Source organism: Drosophila simulans, chromosome 2R (assembly GCF_016746395.2).
Source record: "Drosophila simulans strain w501 chromosome 2R, Prin_Dsim_3.1, whole genome shotgun sequence".
Classification (NCBI taxonomy): domain Eukaryota; kingdom Metazoa; phylum Arthropoda; class Insecta; order Diptera; family Drosophilidae; genus Drosophila; species Drosophila simulans.
In genome coordinates, this window is record NC_052521.2 from 7,195,495 (window position 1) to 7,220,042 (window position 24,548).

The window sequence follows — 24,548 nt, forward strand, 5'->3', positions numbered from 1 at the left end:
CAGGGCGTTACTTTTTATTTTGTATAACGTTTATTACACAATAGTTAATATAACATTAATAACCACTTACGTATTTACTAGAGGGGGAATCTCGACACAGGTGAATTAAAAATTCCATAATCGTACAAATTTGATTCAAATGACTTGCGGGAAAAGCCCTACGACAAATTTACAAATATACTTGGACACGAACTTTTGCAATTCGATATATTTTGGCAGGGACAGCTAGAAATTTGACCAGTTACTCATGGTCGATTGATCCTGGAAACACGGAAACATGAATGATTTTGATTCATATAAAAATAGACACAGGCGATTTTGGACAGTTTATGGTCAATCGAACTGACAGAATCCCTAAGATTATCACTGTTTTCACTTAATTTTACATTGGGTGTGTGCGGTGGCAGCTTAGACAATGGACATTTTCATCCGGGGGCACTGTCTATTCGATAATCATAATGAGGTCCTCGCCCTCCAGCTTCGTTCCGTTGGCAATTTCCAGCTTCTTGACAACGCCCGCCAATGGCGACTGCACCACCATCTCCATCTTCATGGCCGAGAGCACGACCAGAGGCTGACCCTTCTCCACTTTGTCGCCAACCTTCACGCGGATATCGATGACAGTTCCGGGCATGGGGGCGCCCACCTCGCTCTTGTTCGACTTGTTGGCTTTGGGATGGACATGGATCTCCTGCGAAAGAAGAGCAAGCAAATGACTCCATTGCCTACAGATCACCGATGACTGATGACTGAACCTACCTTAACGGCTTCCTTGTCCAGGATGTGGACCGCGCGCAGCTGGCCATTCAACTCAAAGAATACCTCGCGGATACCGTTGGGCTTGAGATCGGCGGACACAGCCAGAGCTTTCACGCTCAGCGTCTTACCGCGCTCCAGAGGTACGTCGAACTCCTCGCCCACCTTGGGACCCGTGAGGAAGATTCGAGTGTCCAGCTTGTCGACGGGTCCGTACTTTTCGCGGAAGTTCAGGAAATCATTTGTCACCTGCGGGTAGAGGGCAGCTGACATGACATCACGGTTGGTGACGCAGGTATGAGATTCCTGCAGTTCCTTCTTCAGCTTGTCAAAGTCCAAGTCCTCCAGCTCGGCTCCCGGACGTCCCTCGATGCGGGGCATGTCCTTGAGCACCCGCGAACGCAGCGGCTCGGGGAATCCGCCGTGCGGAATGCCAATAGAGCCCTGCAAGTACTCCACCACCGACTTGGGGAACGACAGCTCCTCGGCCCGCTCCAGCACTTGATCGGCGGTCAGGTCATTCTGCACCATGAACTGGGCAAGATCTCCTACCACCTTCGACGAGGGCGTCACCTTGATAATGTCGCCCAACAGCAGGTTGGCCTCACGGTAGGCCTTCTTCACGTCCTCGAAGAAGTCGCCCAGACCCAGCGAGAAGGCCTGGAACTGCAGGTTGGTGTACTGGCCGCCGGGAATCTCGTTGAGGTAGACATCGGCGTTGCCCGACCGCATTGTCGTGGTACACTCGAAGGGAGCGTACAGGGTGCGGGTCTGCTCCCAGTAGGCGGAGTACTCCGACACCGTGCGCAGATCCAAGTTCGTGTCCAGCGGAGTGCCTTGCAGAGAGGCCACTACGGCACCCATGCTCGGCTGGGAGGTCATGCCGCTCATCGAGTCGACGGCCACGTCCACCACATCAGCTCCGGCATTGGCGCATGCCAGCATAGAGGCCACTCCTGCTCCAGAGGTATCGTGGGTGTGGATATGGATTGGGATGTCGGGGTGCTTGTCACGAATGGCGGTGATCAGAAGCCTTTCAGGGATTGGAAATGAAATAGTACACAACAGGAAAAACTAAAATTCCCTTCAGACTCACCTGGCGGATTCGGGCTTGAGCAGGCCTGCCATGTCCTTTATGCAGAGCACGTGGGTGCCCGCCTTGACCAGCTCATCGGCTAGGTTAGTGTAGTACTTGAGGTCGTACTTGGTGCGCTTGGGATCGCTGACGTCTCCGGTATAGGAGATGGCCGCCTCCACCACGCCGCCCGCCTTTCCGGCGGCTTCCATGCCGAGGATCAGATTGGGCAGGTAGTTGAGCGAGTCGAACACCCTGAAGATGTCCATGCCGGTCTGCACAGCCAGCTCACAGAACTTGTAGACCACGTTGTCCGGATAGCTGGTGTAACCGACGGCGTTGGCTCCGCGCAGCAGCATCTGGAAGGGAATGTTCGGGATGCGCTTGCGCATCTCCTCCAGGCGCTCCCACGGGCACTCGTGCAAGAAGCGCAGTGCCACGTCGAAGGTGGCTCCGCCCCAGTTCTCCAGCGAATACAGGTTGTTGAACTTGTGGGCCACGTAGGGGGAGATCTTCAGCAGATCGTGGGAACGCACGCGGGTGGCCAGCAGCGACTGGTGGGCATCGCGGAAGGTGGTGTCCATGAGCAGCAGTTCCTTTCGGTTGCGCACCTCCTTGGCGAAGGCCTCTGGACCTTCGCACACCAGGACCTCGCGGAGTCCCTTCGGTGGTTCCGTAACTGCATATACCATAAAATCGTGTTAGTTTTTTGATTGGGTATAGTCGATATATTCCCGCTTATAAGGTTTAAATATATCAATATTTGTACGGGATTATATCATTAAATTTGGGACATCTACGGTTAAGGTCAATACAACAATAATACCAATTTAATACATAAAAGCTAAACAGTAAAAGCTGCATAATTAAAATATTGCAAAAATACAATTGGTTCAGTATAGTAAATAACATCAGCTTAAACCCAAAATGATGATATGTGCAATCAAATTGAAACAACACATTACATATGTTTATTATATGTATATTAGCTCTGTGTCCCCATAATGGGTGTTTTTGTATCTAGGGTGTATAAACGATTGGTCCAATTTATTATAAAGAGTTAGGAGCACCTTAGGATACCCTTCGATATAAACCGACATGATAAATGCTCGTATGTACAAATGTCCTGCGTGATTTCGGGATAAATAAATAAACGTACCTTTTGCCTCGCCACGTTCTTCGCGTTCTATAGCTTCCGGGGACAGATCTATGTATGATCATGTGGCAGAGGCGGAGTGGGCGTGGTCGTGGGTTTGGTGTGTTGTGCGATTTGGAATCGTTGTTGATTGGTGTCGGTACAGACATTGGTGTGTGATATTGGTATTGGTGTTTTGCAAATGCCGATTCGATTGCGATCGCGGTTTCGATTCGGTATTGGTTGATTAATAACAGATGCAACAAAAATTGATAGTTGAAAGAGTAAAAACATAAAGGTTCGATTAAAGCATATCAGAAAAGCAAAGAACACTTCACAAAAGATGCGTGGAACAAACATGCCTTTTCATTGATTACTTTTGAAAACAAGTGCATAGAGGATCTATTAAGTTTGATAGTATATCTATTTAATAGATTTAGTATCTCTGGGGTCCATACACGAAGCAATTTACCGAGTTAGATGAGAGATTATTAAATTTATCATAAATCTTTAAATTCCCAGATTGACTTACAACTTGTATACATCAAACAATATTTCGAAAATTGTGAACACTGATCAAAAACGAATGGAAAATGATAGTAAGGAATAGGGTTTTAATAAGTTACAATATCATTTGATATTTTAGAAATCTATGTGAAAAATTGAGCAAATCCTAGTAATCAAAACTTTGCAATTAAAGATAGTTTCTTAATCGGGATGTAAAATGCTTCGAGAGAGGACCCCGCTACCTCCTGTTCCGGATAGCTGAAACATTCGGAAAGAGGCGATTGGCTTAAGTGGTAGCCACACAAGCAAGCGTGAACCCGAAAAGCACATGCCATTAAAGTGGGGATCCTTTAGTGGATAAGGCGCGCAGAACTCACCCAGCGGAACCTCAGGGACGTGGGGCGAGACGAGGGCAGGCTTCAGAGTGGTGGCGAGAGGAGTCTGGGGTCCGTTGACCAGCACCTCACCCATGTAGTTGAGCAGCTTCTGGGCACGATTGAGCGATGGCTTGAACTTAAACAGTTGTGGGTGCTCGTCGATGAAGTAGGTATCGAGGACGCCGTGCAGGAACTTCTGGTTCTCCAGCACGTTCAGCAGGAAGGGAATATTGGTCTTGACGCCGCGAATGCGGAATTCCCTTAGGGCACGGTTCATCTTGGAGGCGGAGCTCTGCAGATCGCTGGCGTGCGAGATCACCTTGACCAGCAGGGAGTCGTAGTATGGCGAAATGATGGCTCCGGCGTAGGCGGACGCACTGTCCAACCTAATGCCCATACCTTCGCCAGATCGGAAGACCTCCAAGCGACCTGTGTTGGGCTGGAAATCGTTGGCCGGATCCTCGGTGGTCACACGGCACTGAATGGCATAGCCACGCGGTACGATCTTGTCCTGCGTGTAGCCCAACTCGGGCAGGGTCATGCCCTCGGCAACGCGAATCTGCGACTGAACCAGATCGATGCCCGTTATCTCCTCGGTGACCGTGTGCTCCACCTGCAGACGGGCGTTCACCTCGATGAAGTAGAAGTTGCCAGACTCGTCGCACAGGAACTCCACGGTTCCGGCGTTTTCGTAGCCCACATGGCGGGCCAAGCGCACTGCTGCCTCCGTCATCTTGTCCCGGATTTCGATGGGCAGGCGTGGCGCTGGGGCGATCTCCACCACCTTCTGGTGGCGACGCTGCACGGAGCAGTCACGTTCGTACAGATGCACCACATTCCCGGCCTTGTCTCCCAGCAATTGAACCTCAATGTGACGTGGTCGCTCGATGAACTTCTCGATGAACATCGCTCCATTTCCGAAGGCGGCCTTGGCCTCGGAACTGGCTCGCTGGAAGCTCTCCTCCACATCCTCCATTTTGCGGACGACGCGCATGCCGCGACCTCCTCCTCCGTAAGCGGCCTTGAATATAACAGGCAGACCGTGCTTCTTGCAGAACTCCAGTGCCTCCTCCTTGGTGGTCACTGGACCGTCGGTGCCGGGTACAATGGGCACACCCGCCTCAATGGCCGCCACACGAGCCGCCACCTTATCACCCATCTTCTGGACGACTTCGGGTGAGGGGCCAATGAAGCGCAGTCCAGCATCAATCACCGCCTGGGCGAAGTCACTGCGCTCTGAAAGGAACCCGTAGCCGGGATGCACGGCATCCACGTCGTTCTCCTTGCACACCCTGATCAGCTCTGGAATGTTGAGGTAGGCCTCCACGGGGGGCAGACCCTTGCCCACTATGTACGACTCGTCGGCCTTCTGTCGGTGCATGTGCATCTTGTCCTGCTCCGAGTAGACCGCCACCGATTTGATGCCCAACTCTGTGCAGGCACGGAACACTCGGATGGCGATCTCACCGCGGTTAGCCACCAGCACCGACCGGATGGGCTTGTACTCCACCTGCAAAAGTGGGTGCATTTCTCTATCGTGTTTATATATACACCATCTGAGTAACTCACCTTGCTGGAGTAGCCATTTTTGAAGATGGCATTGAGCCGGACACGCGGCTGTGTCTTGCGCAGCGTCCTGTACGCGGACTGGGCGGCCGGAATGAACATGCTGATCCCGCCTAGGACTCAAATGTATCTAAAAGATTGAAAAATAACATGTTTTTTCATTATAAGTGCTATTATTTTAGCCCTTAGTCCCCATAATTTTCGAAAATGTATCTACGCATGTGGTGTTTTAGTTTTTAAACACATTACATTATAATTCCAGTAACTGTAACACTGAAACCTGATTTTGGAATTAGATTATGTGTTAATAGTCACAACCATCGACCGCTTTAACCACCTTAAATCATCAATGGCAATATTTAGGTTTAATAGGAGGCGGCGGTTGAGGGGGGAAATAATGAACGCTCTGCTTTACGATCGAGAGATTGCATTTAACGCGTTAATTATCTGTTAATTTCGAAAGCTCGGTTGCCAAATGCCTTAAGGTTATCGACATTACTTTCGAAAAAACAAACAAACAAGCGGATCTAGAAGGTCTCGATTTGAAGTTGTTGCAATTGGAAACCTAAGAACACGACGGGTTACAACGACTGCTAATTCCATATAAAAAATGTGGATTACATTGTTTCATTCTGTACTTTGTTTGAAAGTGAAGTGGTTCCCTGTTGGGAATCTGGGTTTCTAGAATTCCGGCCGCATCTGTTGGCCTAAGTACAATTATAATCTTCTGACCAAAGTCCACCGCTTGCTACTTCGGTGTTATTCCACTAAAAAGAACAATCGGTCTGCTCATTAATATGAGTTGACTCACGTGATCAAAATTCAAAGCGGGTTTTAAAAATGCACGGCAAACTTGTACAATTAAATGCCAGCTTTTCAGCTTGTGTTTTCTTATGCGTTTTGCTTGTAAGCTCCGAAAAATTCCCTTAATTGAAGTATTGAAACTGCCTATTTTTCAACCATTACGTTTATTAGCAGGCTTAGTAATAGATTAACAAATATTTGCTACTGCTGCAGCACGTTTTCGCATTTGAAGTTCATCGGATATTTTCAGTGGCTCTAACCGTTTGTATAAACAGTGGATAGGTAATAAAGGGACATAGATAGATCATTATTCATATACTCATCTCAATTCATTAGTATATACATATGTGCACTTGTAATTATTAGATATATATATACAAGTTTTCTAAGCTATTCTTATTGTATAATGCTTTTAGCTTATATTGATTAGTACATACATACTTAGTCATATTAAGAGGGAAAAAATGAGTATATACTAAAGATTACATATTTTAAGGAGCAAATTTAAAGGAAGAGTATCAACTGTCCGTTGGTTGTCAGTACGCATATGCCGCACATGCCATAAAATATTTTATTTATTTTATGTCTGTTAGCTTTTAGGTTGTTTTGCTCATTATCAGCGATTCAAATGGGTTTTGTAGCCCCCGTCAGCGATGAAACAGACAGACATGTGGACATACGGACACGCTTAGTGGTGCAAGGGTGCGTCAGAGACCGGCTTTGCAATTCAGATTCCGGACCCAAAACGGGGACTCAACTAGTGAGTACTTTCTAGTCTGTAGATCACTGTGGGGGCTCGTCTTTGCTTGGGCAAAAACCAGTTGGCAAAGTCCACTTTCTATGCCAGACAGAAACCTACTTAAAGTGCGATCGAAACTAGAGCAAAAAAGCGGAGAACTGGTCAGGTGAACGAAATCCAAAGGAGATCTTTTGGAACCTTGACCCCGCGCTAATCGGTTTGATAACCAACCTACTATTGGCTTTATTTTTGGCCAGCAAATGGGAGTGTTTACCATTCGTAGTTGCACTTAAGTGGGGGTCCTTGCTACCGCACGTGAAGTGCATACCCCATTGAAAGGGGGTCGCAGTGGTCCGAGGTGTCCATAGATAATCTAGAACCAATGTTGACACATGTATTGGATGTGTGACACAGGTGCAGATAATGAGCAGTCGATAAGCCCGCTTTATTAACACATCGGAGGTCGGACTCTGTTAAATATTATCATTCCCGGTGGGAGTGCACACCTATATGGAGCTTCTTGGGGACCCCGTGTTTGGGATCTATAAATAGTCACTACGTGATGGAAATCTTTAGTTTGGTCCACTCTAATTAAATTTCCCTCTGTTAGCATCAATTTTATTTGCTAACTCTGTTAATTTGCACCGCATTACCTCACGATTGTGTTATAAATTACTAGATCCAACAAACTTGCTCAAACCCCATTGGTAGTATTATTAGAAAGATAAGGCCAATGTCACCTTATGGAGCGGAAGAAGCACTCGACACGCAGACCTTAAGAATGCCATTAATGATAAAAGATAACCACATCCCTAATTTGTTATACTCTGCTCGAGGTTTTGAAACTCAATCCTGATAACTTCAGAATATAAGTTTCCTTATATAACTGGATAGGCTTTATAACATCATCGGGCTAAAAGTTTCACGAGGAGTAAGAAGACTTTGTGAGTTGATTGAAAGCACTCTGTTGTTTGGAAATAATCTCGATTTTTAGGTTAATAAAAGTTTTGAAACTGGTATCTGTGAAACGGGGCAAATCTAATCTCAGCCGCAAGCGGAAATTATAATCGGAAGCTTTTCTCCTATCGCTTTCGTAAGAATGGAAAGGATTTGCGATTAATAATTTAAATATCGATCTGCGATAAAGAATCTATATCTATTTACGTTTTAATTATATTTTAAACTATTTTAAGACCGGATCACTGGCTCCCCTGCTGTATTTGAAAATACAAATTAAAGCGCATTAGCATCGGAATAAAGTGAAGAATGCATGTCTACAATTGGTTAGCATGATGTGAAAATAACACGTATTTCCGCATGCAAATCAGGGTTTATTTCAGGTATTTCTGGCATAACTTCAGCACCTTCTTATTGTGCTGTATTTCTGGCAATATTTGCAGGCTATCAATTATCCTGCTGCTTGTTGACTGGGTGTGTTGCCTCATATTTTCTGGAAGAAAAGTGGGCGCTGTCCAGGCCAATCTCATGCAATTACACGAAAACGTTGTTGACACGGCATACGAAAACCCAACCAAAACCCAGCCAAAACCCACCCGAAGCCCGATTGTGTTTGCCCATCGGAATGGGCGATTATGTAATAATAACATGATAGTCAACTAACTACACACTAATAGTACTGGAATGCCCCAGTCACTTGAACGCTTTGCTTTTGTTCACCAACTTTTGCACAGGAAAATGTGCGTGCTATGATTTTATTTTTCTTTCCTATTTTTTTTTTTTGCTCTAAAAACGTATGATCTTGAACGACAAGCTGCTAAGGTCAAAGTCGCTTTTGAATGTGGGTCGTACATTGATTTTGTCGCCAAAAAGTGAGGATAAGAGATGGACTTTTCTACTTCCGATAACTAGTTGTGTTCTGAAACTGAATTTACAGTTAGTTTAGTATTTCAGTTCCAGATGTAAAGTTATATAATCCGCATTCTGAACTAAATAGAAAAACTATAAATAGCAATGATTGATAAGGAGGTGGAGTATAGTGGAATCATGACTATATTTTCGCTAAAGTTAAGTCTATGCCATTAACTCGTGTCGGTCGCCCAGGCTCCACTATTTTTAACAAAACTCTCTCTTTGCCAGCAAAAGTTACAAATCTTACATTCGTTCGAAAACCTTATATTTACTTGAGCAGCCCGTCTAGACTCTAGACCTTATCACGCCAAATGAAAAGCTGATAGAGACGAAGCTTTGACATTGACTAGTCCGGGTCCAGCTCCCCATACGCGTATATGTGACGGCCTGTCGGTCCCGGCGAATCAATAGCAATCAAACAAATCAAACTGTGCCATAAACTGGTTAAATTTCGGATCACACCCGATCGCAATCCCTGATCACACTGCACACGATAGATAATTTCCGAGTAATCGCGTCCACTACGTATAGATTATGGATCTACATATGTGCGACAAACACGTTTCCCCAATGGCGAAACCATAAGAAGGTCATAAATATTGGGCAGCAAGTAGGATGAGTCCGAAAATAAAACAGCCACATTTCCCTCTCTGGGATGGTGTCTATCGCACGGGTGTGTGTTTGGGGGCATGGGGGTATGCTACGCCACGACATGGTATGGTGCGGTGTGGTATGGTTTGGTATGGTTGGTTTGGTTTGGTATAAAATGTAATTAACACATGTCTGCCAGAGAGTGACGATGGCAAATTACAATGGTTGGACGGAGAGAAAGGGCTGGGGAAAGGAACCAGCCGAACCGAGTGGATGAAGAAATTGAGCACAAATTATGCAATTAAATGGCTATGCACTTGATCGATAGACGCAGTCCGCCGACCGGCGACTTACTTATTGATAGCGAAAGTTCCGAAGGAGCGCCCTGCGCCTATCCTCGTGGTCCTGGCGCAAAGTGGGTTCCGCCCGCAAAGTGGGTAATCGCTGCTCCAGCACTACAAAACAATTTCAAACGGGTCGTGAGTCAACGTGGGTTCTTTGGCTTATGTACCGCGCTCAGCACATACAAATTCACGGTTCCTATGTATCCTATGTACGCGAGGCTTTGTCAACTTGGCGGCCTCTTTTTTTTGGCGTTTGGTCTCGGGGTTGCGTTTGGTTTGGTTTGGTTGGATTTGGTTTGGTTCTTTGTCAAAGTAGGTAGAACAGCGCGAATTCGCAAACGGTTGCTCTGCTGCACTCTGATTCTCCGATGCCGTCTTTCTGCCCAGGAACTCGCGAACCGTTCACTTCAAAGCTGTCCGTCGGACTGGTCGAGCGCACAAACTCGAAACTTTCGACTAGTTCCGTGGGAGAGTGGTCGTGGTGCTTTCAATGGGAACATTAACGTTCTCTCCCAATCTCTGCGGCTCCTCTCGCAGTTTCGATGTCTGCGCGTGCTCCATGCCGGCAATGATTTGTTCTCGAGTGAAATGTGCGGGTCGAATGTACGATACCTCTTAGCTACCAAAGCTAACATATCAAATCTGGCATTCGATTTGTGGGGATTTTATGTAATGAGTCGTAAAATCTAACTATACCCAATCAATATCTCCATAGTATAGTTGAGTTATACAAAGTATATTTACTCTATTAATTATATTTTATAATCTCTGAATTGCATATTTAGTTGCCTCACTTCTAATCCAACACATTGAAAGGCTAAGTTTAAAACGACACTATGAAATTCGTATGGAATCACTAAGGCTTTCATCTAGCTGTTACCCACCTAGCACGGATCTGATATACCCCACTGTCACCCAGTAAAGAGACTGGAACATCAACGAACTTTGGCCTAGCGCAAAGCTGTTTTTGTCGCCGTAAGCCGGTCGCACCGGAGAACTTTCTTTTGACATTCGTCGTTGGTGGATGGTGGGGGGAGGGGGTTTTCTAGACTGGCAAAGAGAGCAACAGCTGTGCACCGAGCCCCAAAATGGCACAGGTCCCGATAGCCCAAAAACTCCACCACATTTTATGGACTTACTTGACTTTTCGTACCATAAAGATAATTTAGAAGAGCAGTAATTTAGAAAAGACGGCCATAAGATAATTTGAAACGTTTAAAATTTGGAATCTGACTGATGAATAATCGAATGAAAATAGCCTACTGAAAATAAAGTAACCTTCTGAATGATGTCTAATCGCCAAGATGCCTTTTTACATGTCCTTGGATGAAAATCCATAATATATTATAAGAGGATATACTCCTTGTTCCCATGATGGCCAGGCATAGGAAATGCAAGCGAAACACCCCTGATATGGATCTATTATGCTCGTGGAAACTTTCAGAACATTATGAGCTTGTTGTTGCCTCGCTGTGTCGCTTGTGTTGTGTTGTGAAGTGAATTCGAATGGTCTGGGCGTCGGGATCGGACGCGTGGAGCTTATTATATGAACAGCCGGTGGGTCTACGAGTCAGAGGAATCGTACGACTCCCAATGGACGTCCAGATCTGGCGCTGATACGAGCGAGTGAGAGGAGAGAAGAGAAGAAGAGAGGAGCGGGAGCCCGCCTACGCTCCCTATTATCGCCAGTATCGGCTCAGTGAGCAGATTCTCTCGCTCCCTCGCTAAAAAACTGATCTTGCCGGTGTGTATATGTATGGGGTATATATATAGGTAGACACGTGTATATCGGTGGTTTTGAGATTTTTATATTTATATTGCGGCACGCGCGATTGTGGCCATAACAAACCTGGGCAGTCTTATCACCAGACAGAAAGAATCAAAAAGGGGCCAACAAGAATGATGTTGTGTATGAGCGTCGGCAGATACAGATACATATATGTAAGATACAGATACAGATATGTGTACTATCGTATGCCAGATAATGCTGTACTGAGGGAGTGTAGGGTATCTGCGGCCGAAAAAGTGTGCAGTGGGGCTTATAATCGATTATTTATTCCGATCTCATATTTATACATACTTATATATGTTCAAATTTTTTAAAATATCTCGAAGGCTTCTCATTTTAATAAACTTTGCTACCAAAGAGGCAATTGAAAACCATCAAAGCTGCAGCTTGGAGATAAGATTGAAGAAATCTAGCAACCTATTGGGTTAACTACCACCTCCAAAAAGATTCCACACCCTGTCGGGCGATTTTAGCGTATTGGTGAGCAGATAAGAGGGCCACGCCTCCGTCTGAATGGAAATCTTTTATAAGCTATCAGGCCAATGGTGCAAAACTGGCCAGTCATTCCCAATTACTGGACGTACCATATCTTATCAGCTCCGAAGGCGGGGAATTAAACTTTAATACCCTGCCTCAGTATGGATTTCACTCATCTATAGTGCCTACAGGTCGATACAAGATAACTATTGGTTATATTGGAAGAAGAGTATTCGTTAGTCGCTGCTTTTAAGGTGCCAAAGCCAAAACAGTATCATACACGTGCCGCTTATTTTGGTACTTCAACTTTCTCATGCAGACAATGATAACGTTTTGGTTTGATTTAACTCCTCCGATTTATGGCTTAAATATGCCAATTTGTTAATTTTTCAAGGCTTTCAACCTCAAGATTTTTGCGGTACGAAATCATAATAATTCGGAGCCTTGGACTATAACAACTGTTGAATTTTTTCAAGGATAAAAATACAAGTGCTGCGATTAAAAAGAGGTAGTTAATTAATTTTCAAAGAATAAAGTTTTCAAAGTCCAAAGTTGATACTGCTTCATATTGGAACGTTTGATATATGATAAATGTGAAGTATCAGCCTCATCGCTACGACCTTCAAGTTATCTATTATTAAAACCATATACCCATACAATATAACCTTGATAAAAACTGTTACACTTACCTAAGGGAATATATTCTATACATTGTCCGTATTTTTGCCAAAACGAATTTAACGATGCCTTTAAAATTGTATATTTGCACTAAAAAAAAATATTTCAAATTAAATAATTATTATTTCCGAATTATTTATAATTTTATACGATTTACTACTAATTAAGCCAAACTGTGTTTTAAATTTTTAACGGATAATCCATTAAATAAAAGCTTAGCATACTTTTTGGTAGTTTTCACTTTGCGATTACAAAATGTGAGCTTTTTGACCAAATGTCGGGTTCAATGGACAGCCACACAGCTAGCGTTTTTTAAATAAAATGTTTTCGTTTTCTATTTTTGTATATGCTAAGATCTATCCCGCGTTGAAAAAATATGCGACTGCAAAAAACGGCCTTGCAAAAAAACGTAGCCTATTGAGAAAACACCAAACTATAAAAACGTTAAATTGATAATGGGAGGTTATCAAATGCACCTACAGATGTAGTAAACAAAAGTCAGCTGTTTTTGTTGCTCATAAGAAAACACCGTACTCAGATATAAGAACAATGTTTATACTACGTTCTAGATCCCTTACAAACATAAAAATCGTTAGATCTCCAAGCATATCTTGTCGTTACGTACAATATAACCAAGGTCAATCTCCGGAGCCAAAAATTCGGGAATACTTTTACTACATCGATCATGAGGGAATGGTGAGTCTCTCAACTACGCATCTGTGCTTCAACTCGCATAACTCTTTTTGCAGCTCTTCCTGGACGATGCAAAGATGAAAAACTTCACAAGTTGCTTCAAGGAGAAGGATTTCCTCAAGTTCTTTTTCAACCGCCTGCGGCTAAACAAAACGAACAGATATGAAACCGAATTTCCATACATTTCTCTCTGTGGCCGCGAAAGGAATTTTATTAGGTGCGATGACACACCTGTTGTGTTTACTGAACAACTGAGGAAGGACGACACGGAGGTGCTGAGCTTTGCGCACTCGGGACAGGTCCTTACCCTGCCTTACGAACCCCACAAACTGTACATGGATCCGCGAAACGGAAGGGTCTATCATCCAGCGACGCCACAGGCGGGCGGAATAGGCCTAGTCCGCTCCAAACTGGCCATCGAGCTCAGCCAGCACTTTGAGTTCCCCGCTGGCGAGGCTTCCCCCACACATTTCCGATGGAACGGGGAACGGCTAGAATTGCAGAACGAGTGGGTTAGCAATACTCAGCGATTTCCCATGAACGAGGAGTGTAAATAATTGAATAACTTTAATCGATTAAAATTGAGACAACGATAAGTTATAACTTACAGAGTATTTGTATATTGCTTTTACTCAATGCTAAGTGGCTTAAACTCGCCCTCCTTAACCCAGGACAGACCAGTTGCATGTCCACCATTTCCTTGTTGCGCTGAGGGCTCCGTCTGCTTGCTTCTTCCGGCCTTGATGCGCTCCAGAACGGGCCCGTGCACGTCCTGTTGGAATTTCTCGAATACTATGTAGTGCGGATCTTCGGTGGGCGGGGTGTCGAATATGTGCTCCTTGCTCTCCTTGATATTTTCCTGTACGCGAGCAACATACTCCTCCTTGTTATTCATCAGCAGCTCCGCAGCTTCTCTGTTCTTGAGCTTATCTACTTCAATGCCCCGAATACTGTCCAATGGATCGGAGAAAATGACTTGCAGGTACTTTAAAAGCTGCCAAAGATGATCCTCTCCACAGCGCCACTCCGGGAAGGCGTGGCTCACGTCCAAACTGTGGGTGTACGGGCACACATGGGGATGAATCACATCCTGCTGGAAAATTATGGTCTAAAGGGGACTTGTAAAGTTACATACGTTTGCTCTATTTCCGTTCCTACTCACCGGAAGACTTTTGTCGTCGGGAAAACGATCTGGGAGCAGAATTGTGAACCGAAAAACACTTTCCGCATACAAGCCCTGTCGGCCAAAGAAGACTCCAAACCACTCTATAAGCAAAATATAAAATTAGCTAAAGAGTGCAAACAGGTTGCAGGTGGGTAGACTTACGCAAGGAGTTAGCATAGCTGGGTATCACATATATGCCACTCAACTTCTCTGACTCAATCATTTTGCTAAAACATAAGAAATTAAATATGTTTAGTTTTACCCCACGGAGTTATCAGTGTGATCTGAAAACTCACTATTCGGCCAGAATTTTATACTCCTGCTGTATGGTTGTGATCAGCAACTTGTCATCTTTCTTATGCGCATCCAAATCGAGAGTCATTTTGCCCGGACAATAGAAAAATTAAACAAAAAACTAGGAACATAAACAAACGGACAATTTTGTTGCTTGCTGAACAGCTGATAGGGGAGTGTTGCCACTCTTTCCTAATACCTAAGTGGTTCGCCGTGTTTAGGAGCCCTGGTTATCGCACTAAAACAAAACAAAGCATGCGGCCTTCAAAATCCTGACAAAAATGACGACTACATTAGAAGAGCAGCTTTCAGACAAGTTGCAGATGATGGACGATACCACGGATAAGGTACAGGGGTCGTCGGAGCTGAAGGAAGATAGCAGTATAGCCGCAAGTTCAGATGCCACGACAGCGTCCCCTTCTTCCAACGACAGTGCGACCAAAGTCGCCGCACCGGAGATCGAATTTTACAACAAGGCTCAGAAATATTGGTCTGAGGTACCGGCGACTGTCAATGGGATGCTCGGCGGCCTGGGCTACATCAGTGCCATCGATATTCAGGGATCGAATACGTTCCTGCGCGAGATCCGCGTGCCGGGCAACAGGTTGGCCCTCGACTGCGGAGCTGGCATCGGTCGGGTGACTCGAAATCTCCTGATTCCCCGCTTCAGCTGCGTGGATCTTGTCGAGCAGGATCCCGCGTTTGCCGATAAAGCACGGGAGTACTGCACCTCGAAGGACGGGAGCCGTGGAAAGGTGGGACAGGTCTATAACGTGGGATTGCAGAAGTTTACGCCTACGCAGCAGTACGACCTCGTTTGGAGCCAGTGGGTGCTGGGACATCTCACGGACCGCGATCTGGTCTCGTTCTTTCGGCGCATCAAGCAGGGACTGGCGCCCGGCGGCTTCTTTTGTCTGAAGGAAAACGTGAGCAGCTCGAGGAAGACAGTGGAGGATAAGAATGACTCGTCGGTTACGAGGCCTCTGGACAGCTATGAACACTTCCTAAAAGAAACCGGATTTCGCATTGTACGCAAGGTCAAGCAACAAAACTTTCCCAAGGGACTGTTTCCAGTGTACATGATCGCCTGCAAACCCGTCTCCAAGGAATAGGTTTAGTATTTAGTTTTATTGTTGACCTATAAGCGATTGTACTAAAGCTATCCGAAAATTCAATGTCACATTACTAGCTAGTCACTTCAAATTGTAGCGTTCTAATCAACGAATAAACAAGCTTGCAAAAGCTTGAACACGTTCCTTAATTGATGCCTTCAAAGTGCTTTATTCACCGAATATAAACAAGAAATATCAATTGAAAGCGAAATAAAAGTAATATTTTTACCAAAAAGGCGACCTCACAATAGTATCGATTGCCAATAAATTCGTTAGGAGTAGAAAAATATGCTTCTTTATGCTTCTTTTATGCTTCTTCTTGCAATTAGCAATAAAGAGGAAGATCTGGCGACAGCGGATTGATTATAAGCTTAATCTTTTGCCTGGACATGACATACATATATTTAAGCAAACGCCATAAAATACGTTATGAAACAAGACGATTACTTGAAAAGTTTTTAGCGAATATAATTACGTCAAAAACAAAAATCAAATTCAAATATATAATCATGTCAAAAGGAAAGGAAAAATTAAAAAACCTAAGAACAATACTTAAACATGCAAAAGTTGATAAAAAGTTTGTAAAAGAGTTTATTTTTGATATATACTATTTATGCATTTCGGAATTAAGAGTCATACTCAGCTCTTTTTCAAATTTTTACGCTGGATTCAGAAACTATTTTTTTAGCATACTTGTAAAGAGGCTGCAAACTAAGCATATGTCTGCATTCGTTGAGGTAATATTTCAAACTGAATTTTTAAATCTTTGTTCAAGCTTATATAGCTAACATGAAATTCACATATTCTATTCTATAATATCACACTAGGCCATCGTAGTGGTTATATGCTCCCCAGCATGGGAGAAGATGTGAGTTTTCTACTGCCCGACTTTTCTATATGCTATAAGAACGCACCTTATTTAACAAATAGGCGTTGTTCATTTTTAAGTACATACGGACTTGGTTCTGTAGTGCCTGATAAGCACGGCTTATAATTTCTAAATCCTAAGAAGAGATTGGCTATTAGTATTCATAGCGTTTTGTATGTAGCTACTGCCTTTGCCAAAGTTGTGTATCTCTAAGAACAAACGTTATTTATCCCTTAACGATTGCGCTTTCAATCAGAGAACACTTTCCACATTGCTACATAAACTAAAGTGTTTCAGTTCTGAGCTTCTCAGTTCAAATCGCTGCGAACTTATATTTAACTATTGTAAAAGTCCTGCAGAGTGTTGAAATAAAAGTAATTCAGAAAACCTTTTGAGGGAGAATCACACATGTGCAAAATCACTGTGCCGCATATGTATATTTAAAATGTGACTGCGAAAAATCAGCCACGAACACAATGCTTAGATTGTCTAATAATATTAAATAGGACACATACATACATTTATAGTTTCCCGAGATTGAAAACACACTACCCATAAATATACTAAGTATCTGAAAGATAAAAGGATGCGAATCCGAACCTATAAAGTATACTTGCTTGTCTCCATCTCCCTTGCAATGACTAACGGGTATCTGATAGTCGAAAAGATGCGAAATCGAAAAAATGTTCGCAAATACTTAAGTAGCTGCCTGAATGATCTGTACAGCAATTCATTTTGGTAATCAAATAAAAATATAATAATTTTTCAAAGATTTTTAATGACTTCTAATTGACTTCAGGATGATAAGAGGGTTCATAAAGGCAGGCAAATATTCTAAATTTTGTACATTTGCAAAAAGAGAATTGTATGTATTATAATCATCATCATCTTCATCATTGAATTTGAATTTAAAATTACTTTTTAAAATATAATTTCCCCTATAGTTTGTTTTAGCCGATTGAGTCGACACTTAAGGACATTTTGATCTTACATTAAAGCTTATGTAAAGATGCTATGCCTCTTAGATTGAACAAAGATCAGGTGGTACTATTGTTTAAATAAATAAATTAAGCTCAACTGATAAGAAATTATAGGTTACATTTTTAAAGGTGAAAAACAAAAAACTGAATACTAGACATCTATGTTTTAATAAATCCAAATTTTTTGACCGGCGGAAGTGATATATCAAGTCATGAAATAGTTCTCGCAGTCACCGAATCCTAATCAAATTGAGAATCTATAATGAGACGTCAAGAAGAGGACGGGCGAGAACTGTACAATCGTCTTGGAAGTCTAGTCCTGTGTAAAAATGGTTATAGTTTGTTTATTCCATTAAGAAATTATCTAAGTTGTGTATTGTGCTTTCATTCTATTTCATATCCTCATTATTTTTGATTTTGTAATACAATATAAATTAATGTTCATGTTTTTCTTCAGGCCTCATAAGGCATTTAAAAATATTATACGAGTTAATAAGCGACATCTTTTAAAGAGGCATTTGTAGGGGAGACTTCGTGATCAGCTAAGTCGATATAGCAATGTCCGTTAATTAATAGTTCCGGGATTGAAAGGTATTGATTGCGATAAAACTTGTGGTATCAGATCTTTGATACATATATTAATTTACCATTACTTGGGAGAAATAACATTAAATTGGTACCCTATCATAAAAGTAAAGGACTTTCCGATGTGTAGCTTTAGGTACAGTACAGTTCGAGCACGTTTATGCGTGTTTGTATTCGTCCTTCATGGACCACATGGACTGTTCACACTATAAACTTGTGCGTACACTTAATGAGTTCAATTCGGGTGTTTAAATCTAACTGACTCGCTACTGCGAGGGCTTCGCCTTTTATTCATTCTTACATAGGTTCTTATCGTCTAGACAGGTACAGTACAGTTCGAACACGTTCATGCGTGTTTGTATTCGTCCTTCATGGACCACTTGGACTAAAACGATCGTATATAAAACATGTATGCGCGTATGTACATACATATGCAATCCCATGGGACATAAAGATGTATATTGTCTAAATATGTGTTTAGACATGATAAAAGTAGGCAAACTATAAATATGTTCTATTTATGGGCTGCAGTAAACATGTCACAGGACAGCATAAGTGGCAACTACAGATAAGTACGATTGCAGCGACCTATTGCCGAAGTGTAAAGAGATATGACCACGCGGGAGGTGATTAGCGCGGTCATAGGCCTCAAACAAAGATTTAAGAATAAAACTCAGCTGCATTTACCAACGCAGACTGCGGCGACTTACAAGCGCTGCATTATATAATTAGATGATAAGAACCTATGTAAGAATGAATAAAAGGCGAAGCCCTCGCAGTAGCGAGTCAGTTAGATTCAAACACCCGAATTGAACTCATTAAGTGTACGCACAAGTTTATAGTGTGAACATTGATTGTATCTCTTGAATATGTGATTAAAAGCTAGGATATAAATAATGTGAACCCTGGATATTACCACAATAAACTATATATGTATATCTGCTACCAAAATCAAAATGTTATATAAAAACGAAAATCGAGATATATGTACATACATACATATTTTCAACCTTGCAAGTCCCGTACTCTACAAGAAACGGGTATATCATATCCTACAAGTCCTTTTTCATGACTTTTATAATTATACGTATGTAAGAAATTTTTTGTTCTTTTCTATTGGTGTCCTTTTGTACCTAACTCGTGGTGGACATCATAAACCGTAGAACACTAATGACATTTAGAAAATATTAAAGGCTTATCAGTAAACAGGCTTATCAGTAAACTATTCTAAGCACTTTAAAGCGAGTGAAGGGACTGTGAATGCCTGTCATAAGATGGTGTAAAAATAAAATACCTTTTTGTTCAGCCTTATCTCAAGTAAGGCGAGCTTGTATTGTGATTCTTAAACGTACGTCCAAACAAGCGAAAAGACAGCGGAGATCGCATAAATAGAATGCGATCGGCTTTTCTTCTTTCAGTCCGCAGCGAAACGTCGAGCTGCGCAGTTGTGCACTGGGCGTTGGAACTGTATATTTACGCATGCATGTACATATATGTATATGTACTTAGATCGAGTGTAACTGTTAAAAAGCATGGCCGGCCCCCTAGTGAGTTTAACGTGAAAGCAATCCTACAGCACAGTTTTTGTTTATAATTCCACCAACCGAAGAGTGTCATGGCCGCGGAAAGTGATAGCGATGTGGAGATCATAGAGGCGGAGCCCATGGACCATCATCACCACCATCGCCAGCAGGAACCATATGGGCATCCCGCCAAGATGTACCCACGAATTCCATCCGGCATACCCTCCCCACCATTTTCACCCACTGATCGTACGGATATGCCGCTGGTCAAGGAGATTCTGGCTCGCAATGAACATATAAATATTCCCGAAGGAACCGTGCTCTGTGTTCCGTGCTACCTGTGCAAACAGCCCTTCAACGACATTGATTCCTTCAAGGAGCACCTCACCCAACATGCGGCGGAAATTAACGCCTGGAATACAACGCGTGCGCAGGAGCAGACACCTCCGCCGACGATAAAACCGTTTGTTCAGTCCATGAATAAGTCATTCGTGCATCCCACAGATCAGCACTTATTCCATTCCATTGATCATGGGGCCATGGATCATCATCACAATGCCCAGTATCGCAATCTGATGGAGTTTTGCTGTCAGCCACCCGCGGATTTTTACTCATTGCCGCTCGAACCACAAATTCCTTTTCAAATGCCTGCGGTTCATCAACATCCGATTCAGATACCACCCATGTATATGACCGCTCAACATACGGTCTATGAGACACCAATGCAGTTTTTAGGAAACCGGAGACTCGAACTGCGCCAAAAACTGCCAATGTCACCGCAACCTCCTCTGGAGCATCCTGGTCATCCAATGCTTAGCGCGGGTCCAAGTAATCAACATACCTCGCCTCAAATGCAAAACGTTTGTGTGTCGGAAGGAATTCCCACAAGTGTAGAGAAACCACCGGTCTTGGAAAATCACCGACTTCCAGCACAAGATCCGATTCAGGATGCGGGTGCAGGGAAGTCTCGATCGGCGGTGCTGATCAAACCCAAGCCCCCAAGTGCAAAACCCCCAAACCATACACAAGATCCGACTCAGGATGTGGGTGCAGGGAAGTCCCGATCGGCGGTGCTGATCAAACCCAAGCCCCCAAATGCAAAACCCCCAAATGCAAAACCCCCGGCTTTCAATCGAGGTCATTTCGAGTGCAATTGGTGCGGAAAGCGATTGAGCTCCCGCCAGTCGCTGAAATACCACGAGAACATCTTCCACGGGGATAAAGAGCTGACAGCGAATCGGGTAGAGAAGGATTTGACCAAGCAGCACAAGTGCCTCACATGCAAGAAACGCTACAAGCGGCGGACCTTCCTCCTAATGCACATGAAGGTCAAACACGGGATTGATCTCCCGGGCAGGATTAATGCTGATCCCGAAAATCCAAAATCTGTAGATCCACCTGCAACCGCGGAGGTTCCTGTCTCCCCAAAGTCGTCGCCGGACGAGGCACCGAAAAAGGAGATATGGAGCACAAGAATATTTAACGCTGTGGCGGCAGCCAAGTATAAACCAGCCAGCGAGCGGGCGGACAAGTACCTGGTTGCGCCACGTCAGCAAACCAAGCAGTTGGAATCGGGTTTTACGATCACGCCTAAACGGACGTATCCACCCCGTTCACCCTTCTTCAATCCGTATGTTCAGCTAGTTTTCATCATCGTCATACAACCCCTCTGAATTTTCAACTGTTTTTTAGGGATCTATGGCTGGACTGCGATGTATACTTATAGGTTAAACTTGGCTGGATTTTAAGCAGAGTATCAAATATTCGAGCTAATAAGATAGCCAATACCGCCTTCAGCCTAGCTGGATGACCGACCGACTGCATTAGTCTTGTTATTTTTAGCGATAAATATTACTTCGTTTCATGAAGCTTCTGAGTATGTATAATGTACGTATGTATATAATAGCATGGATGCATATCGCACTCGTAAGCGATCTATTCTGTGGCCTCAGCACTTCGGATCTGAATCTCGACGTCGAAGTCCCAAAGCCCCAAACTTCTTGTCATAATAAGCAAACTAAAAACGCTGAGCATTGCAATAAATTTTAAGCACTCGGACGCTCAAATTCGTCCGTTTCTGTTGTAGGTTTTGTACATAAAATGGAAATGAAGAAACGCGTAAGCAAAACCAATAAAAACTGTGATTTTTTTACCCTAAGTGTCCTTCATTCCTTTCAAAATGGAGGCATTTTGAAGTGGGTATTCTCGGGTTACCCGAAGTACCTAAAGTGGAAAGTGGACCCCCGTTGATATTTTGCTGATAATCCCTTTAAGAGCAAAGATATTTGACACACATGTTTTTTGCATCGAGTTAAAATAGAACATTTTTCTCAGAAGGCCAGGGCTCTAAATAATAATGAATTGGGATGTATCTGTATACATACCATTCCTATACATATTCTTTTTCATCTTTATCATATTTTTCCGAACGCTGCATTTATAATTTATAACATACATATCATTCTAACCCGAAACATCTACAATTTTTATAATATTAGTACTAGCAGTATGAAAGACATTTTTCGTTCTTTAAAATATTTTTAACGAGTCATAATCCGCTGGCTAAGCACATATGTTTTTTAAAATTAAGAAATATATTATTCTAATACAACTTTTTAAACAACTTTAAATAATAATATATAATTAATGTAATAAGGGAACATAATGCTTTAGTTAGCTTTTTATTTCCAGTTTCTCGACTGAGCAACGCGAACGTTATCAGAAAATTGAGCTTAGAACCTACACAAATTTCATTTGCTTGCTAATCTTTATGTTCGTCTGGTGTTTAGTTTGCGTATCCAAAATAAATTCATACATTCTTCAGGCTATACATAAAAAATATCATCTTTAAACTCAAGGCGTGTGAAATCTTATGTATGTATGTATTTAGGTTTAGTTTTAAACCAAGAGAGATGGTAGAGTTTCCCGACTATTAGATACCCGTTACTCAGCTTGTGGAAATGCGAACGCGAAATTTAAAAATTCATAACTTTCGCTGCGTTTATGTCTCTGGAAGCCGCATCCTTAATCTCAACATACTAACTTTTATAGTTTTTGAGCTCGTGGCGTTTCGGCGACTCGGCTATTGATTCTGATCAAAAATATATATACAAATGTATAATTTAAGTAAATATTTGAATTTGTATGTATACATACATATGTATGTATATCTCTCCTTATAATATTTGCCTTTTCAGATTTGGAAGCGGCTTAAATATGAGCGCACGTTTTTCGGCTAAGTTGCAAGCCTAATATTTGTTTTACTAGAAAAATTCCTAATAAACATAATGCTGTGAAGGTTTAGAAAGAAAAGAAAATTATGCTAACTGTACCATCCGAATTAAACCCATTTCATATCGAAGGAAACGGGTGCTGTTGTTTTAGACTGCGCTCTTTTTTTTCGATAACTTGTCGAGCCAGCGCTGATCGATATCTGCCCTAAGTCGCACTACCCACAATAGCTAATTTTTGTTATAGCTAAAAGAAGCTAAACGCGCAACACTGATATGGCACTGCGCTCTCTCCAGTTTTCACAATGATTGTGGAGAATGAAAGAACAGTTGATTTCTTGTATCCGGAGGGAAGACTAGTGACATTTAAGTGCGCATCGATTGGTCTGGACATTGCGTGAAAAGGAAGACATGTAAATAACGGAGAATAACGCAGAACACGAGGAACCGTATGGGAGTAGTAATTTCACAAGTTAATGAATTAAAAATATATGAAAGAGTTTCCATTCGTTTACCACGATATATTTCTAAGCTAACATAAAAATAAACAAGTTGCATGTGAAATAAATATATAATGGAAACGGCGTTGGATGAAGTGCAACTTTCCTGTCTGCTGTGCGAGCAGACTTTTGATGCCACTGAGAAGCTGGACGAACACCTCCAAATACACTTTCCGCAGCCGGTGAGCACCGGTCAAACATGCGATCTATGCGGGCGCGCGATGCGATCATCTCTGGAGCTGCACCAGCACTACAAAAGATACCATGAAGCCCATGTGCCCAACACAGAGGGACACTTTCAATGCCAGCTCTGCGAGAAGGTATTCCTGCTCCAGGATCATCTCAAGGTACACGTGAAGATTGAGCACGCGACCGATGGCTACCAACCAGATGAGAAGTCCTTAGATTGGCAGCACCACACTCCCAGAAGTCTAGACACAACAAACGATTATAAGCTAGATCCCATCTTGTGTCCTCCACCGAAGAAGAAGTATCCGCCGCGCTCCCCCTTCTTCAATCCGTAAGTCCAGATACCCAATTCATATCTGTAAATTATTAAAGTTGACATGTTTGCAGGAATCTTTGGCTAGGCGCTGACAACTCTTTTATGTAGAGGAACATAGAACTAGCATAAAATAACTTGACAAGGGCTCACCGACTTATTGAGTCTTATGCGCCATCATCTATCCATTGTAAATGATTCTCAATCAAATTAAGATTTAAGAAAGAAAGCAACAGATGTGCCTGTATATATGAAAATAAAACGCATTGCCTTATGATTTAATTAAAATTTATTTCGCTTTATATCTTGATGTACTCGTATGTGTATAAAGTATGGTACAGTATTTGTATATGGTTTTTCGATTAGTTAGCCCACTCAAAGAACGACAA

At 42.8% G+C, this 24,548-nt stretch overlaps 6 protein-coding genes across 9 annotated transcripts; 4 read left to right on the plus strand and 2 right to left on the minus strand.

The window, feature by feature from the left end:
* Positions 1-7: 7 nt before the first annotated feature.
* LOC6733779 (pyruvate carboxylase, mitochondrial) lies at positions 8-11,033 on the minus strand. Of its 3 annotated transcripts, XM_016167149.3 has the most exons (8): positions 9,947-10,211; positions 9,774-9,874; positions 5,420-5,546; positions 3,851-5,360; positions 2,991-3,038; positions 1,853-2,510; positions 760-1,789; positions 8-691 (listed from the first exon to the last, which is right to left on the minus strand). In XM_016167149.3, exons 3-8 carry the CDS (start codon positions 5,516-5,518, stop codon positions 443-445), a joined length of 3,594 nt encoding a protein of 1,197 aa, XP_016026732.1. In that variant the 5' UTR covers positions 5,519-5,546; positions 9,774-9,874; positions 9,947-10,211; the 3' UTR covers positions 8-442. The 3 variants fall into 3 exon arrangements, with proteins under 3 accessions (XP_016026732.1, XP_016026730.1, XP_016026731.1); XM_016167147.3 differs by lacking the exons at positions 9,774-9,874; positions 9,947-10,211 and adding an exon at positions 10,903-11,033; XM_016167148.3 differs by lacking the exon at positions 2,991-3,038 and having other exon boundaries at positions 9,947-10,210.
* Positions 11,034-12,994: 1,961 nt separating this feature from the next.
* LOC6733780 (UPF0598 protein CG30010) lies at positions 12,995-14,014 on the plus strand. The gene is made up of 2 exons (XM_002080788.4): positions 12,995-13,403; positions 13,457-14,014. The coding sequence occupies exons 1-2, from the start codon at positions 13,257-13,259 to the stop codon at positions 13,955-13,957; spliced, it is 648 nt and encodes a 215-aa protein (XP_002080824.2). The 5' UTR covers positions 12,995-13,256; the 3' UTR covers positions 13,958-14,014.
* On the minus strand, positions 13,641-15,060 carry LOC6733781 (protein crossbronx). 2 transcript variants are annotated; one of them, XM_016167145.3, is made up of 5 exons: positions 14,862-15,060; positions 14,728-14,792; positions 14,563-14,666; positions 14,009-14,508; positions 13,641-13,891 (listed from the first exon to the last, which is right to left on the minus strand). In XM_016167145.3, the coding sequence occupies exons 1-4, from the start codon at positions 14,945-14,947 to the stop codon at positions 14,029-14,031; spliced, it is 735 nt and encodes a 244-aa protein (XP_016026733.1). In that variant the 5' UTR covers positions 14,948-15,060; the 3' UTR covers positions 13,641-13,891; positions 14,009-14,028. The 2 variants fall into 2 exon arrangements, with proteins under 2 accessions (XP_016026733.1, XP_002080825.1); XM_002080789.4 differs by lacking the exon at positions 13,641-13,891 and having other exon boundaries at positions 13,951-14,508.
* LOC6733782 (alpha N-terminal protein methyltransferase 1) lies at positions 15,051-16,120 on the plus strand. The gene has a single exon (XM_002080790.4). The coding sequence runs from the start codon at positions 15,141-15,143 to the stop codon at positions 15,969-15,971; it is 831 nt and encodes a 276-aa protein (XP_002080826.1). The 5' UTR covers positions 15,051-15,140; the 3' UTR covers positions 15,972-16,120.
* A 3,439-nt stretch (positions 16,121-19,559) lies between these two features.
* Positions 19,560-22,085, plus strand: LOC6733783 (zinc finger protein 628). The gene is made up of 3 exons (XM_016167736.3): positions 19,560-19,951; positions 20,014-21,557; positions 21,620-22,085. The coding sequence occupies exons 1-3, from the start codon at positions 19,937-19,939 to the stop codon at positions 21,651-21,653; spliced, it is 1,593 nt and encodes a 530-aa protein (XP_016026734.1). The 5' UTR covers positions 19,560-19,936; the 3' UTR covers positions 21,654-22,085.
* A 1,133-nt stretch (positions 22,086-23,218) lies between these two features.
* LOC6733784 (uncharacterized zinc finger protein CG12744) lies at positions 23,219-24,447 on the plus strand. The gene is made up of 2 exons (XM_002080792.4): positions 23,219-24,177; positions 24,234-24,447. Exons 1-2 carry the CDS (start codon positions 23,732-23,734, stop codon positions 24,268-24,270), a joined length of 483 nt encoding a protein of 160 aa, XP_002080828.1. The 5' UTR covers positions 23,219-23,731; the 3' UTR covers positions 24,271-24,447.
* The last annotated feature ends 101 nt before the right edge of the window (positions 24,448-24,548 follow it).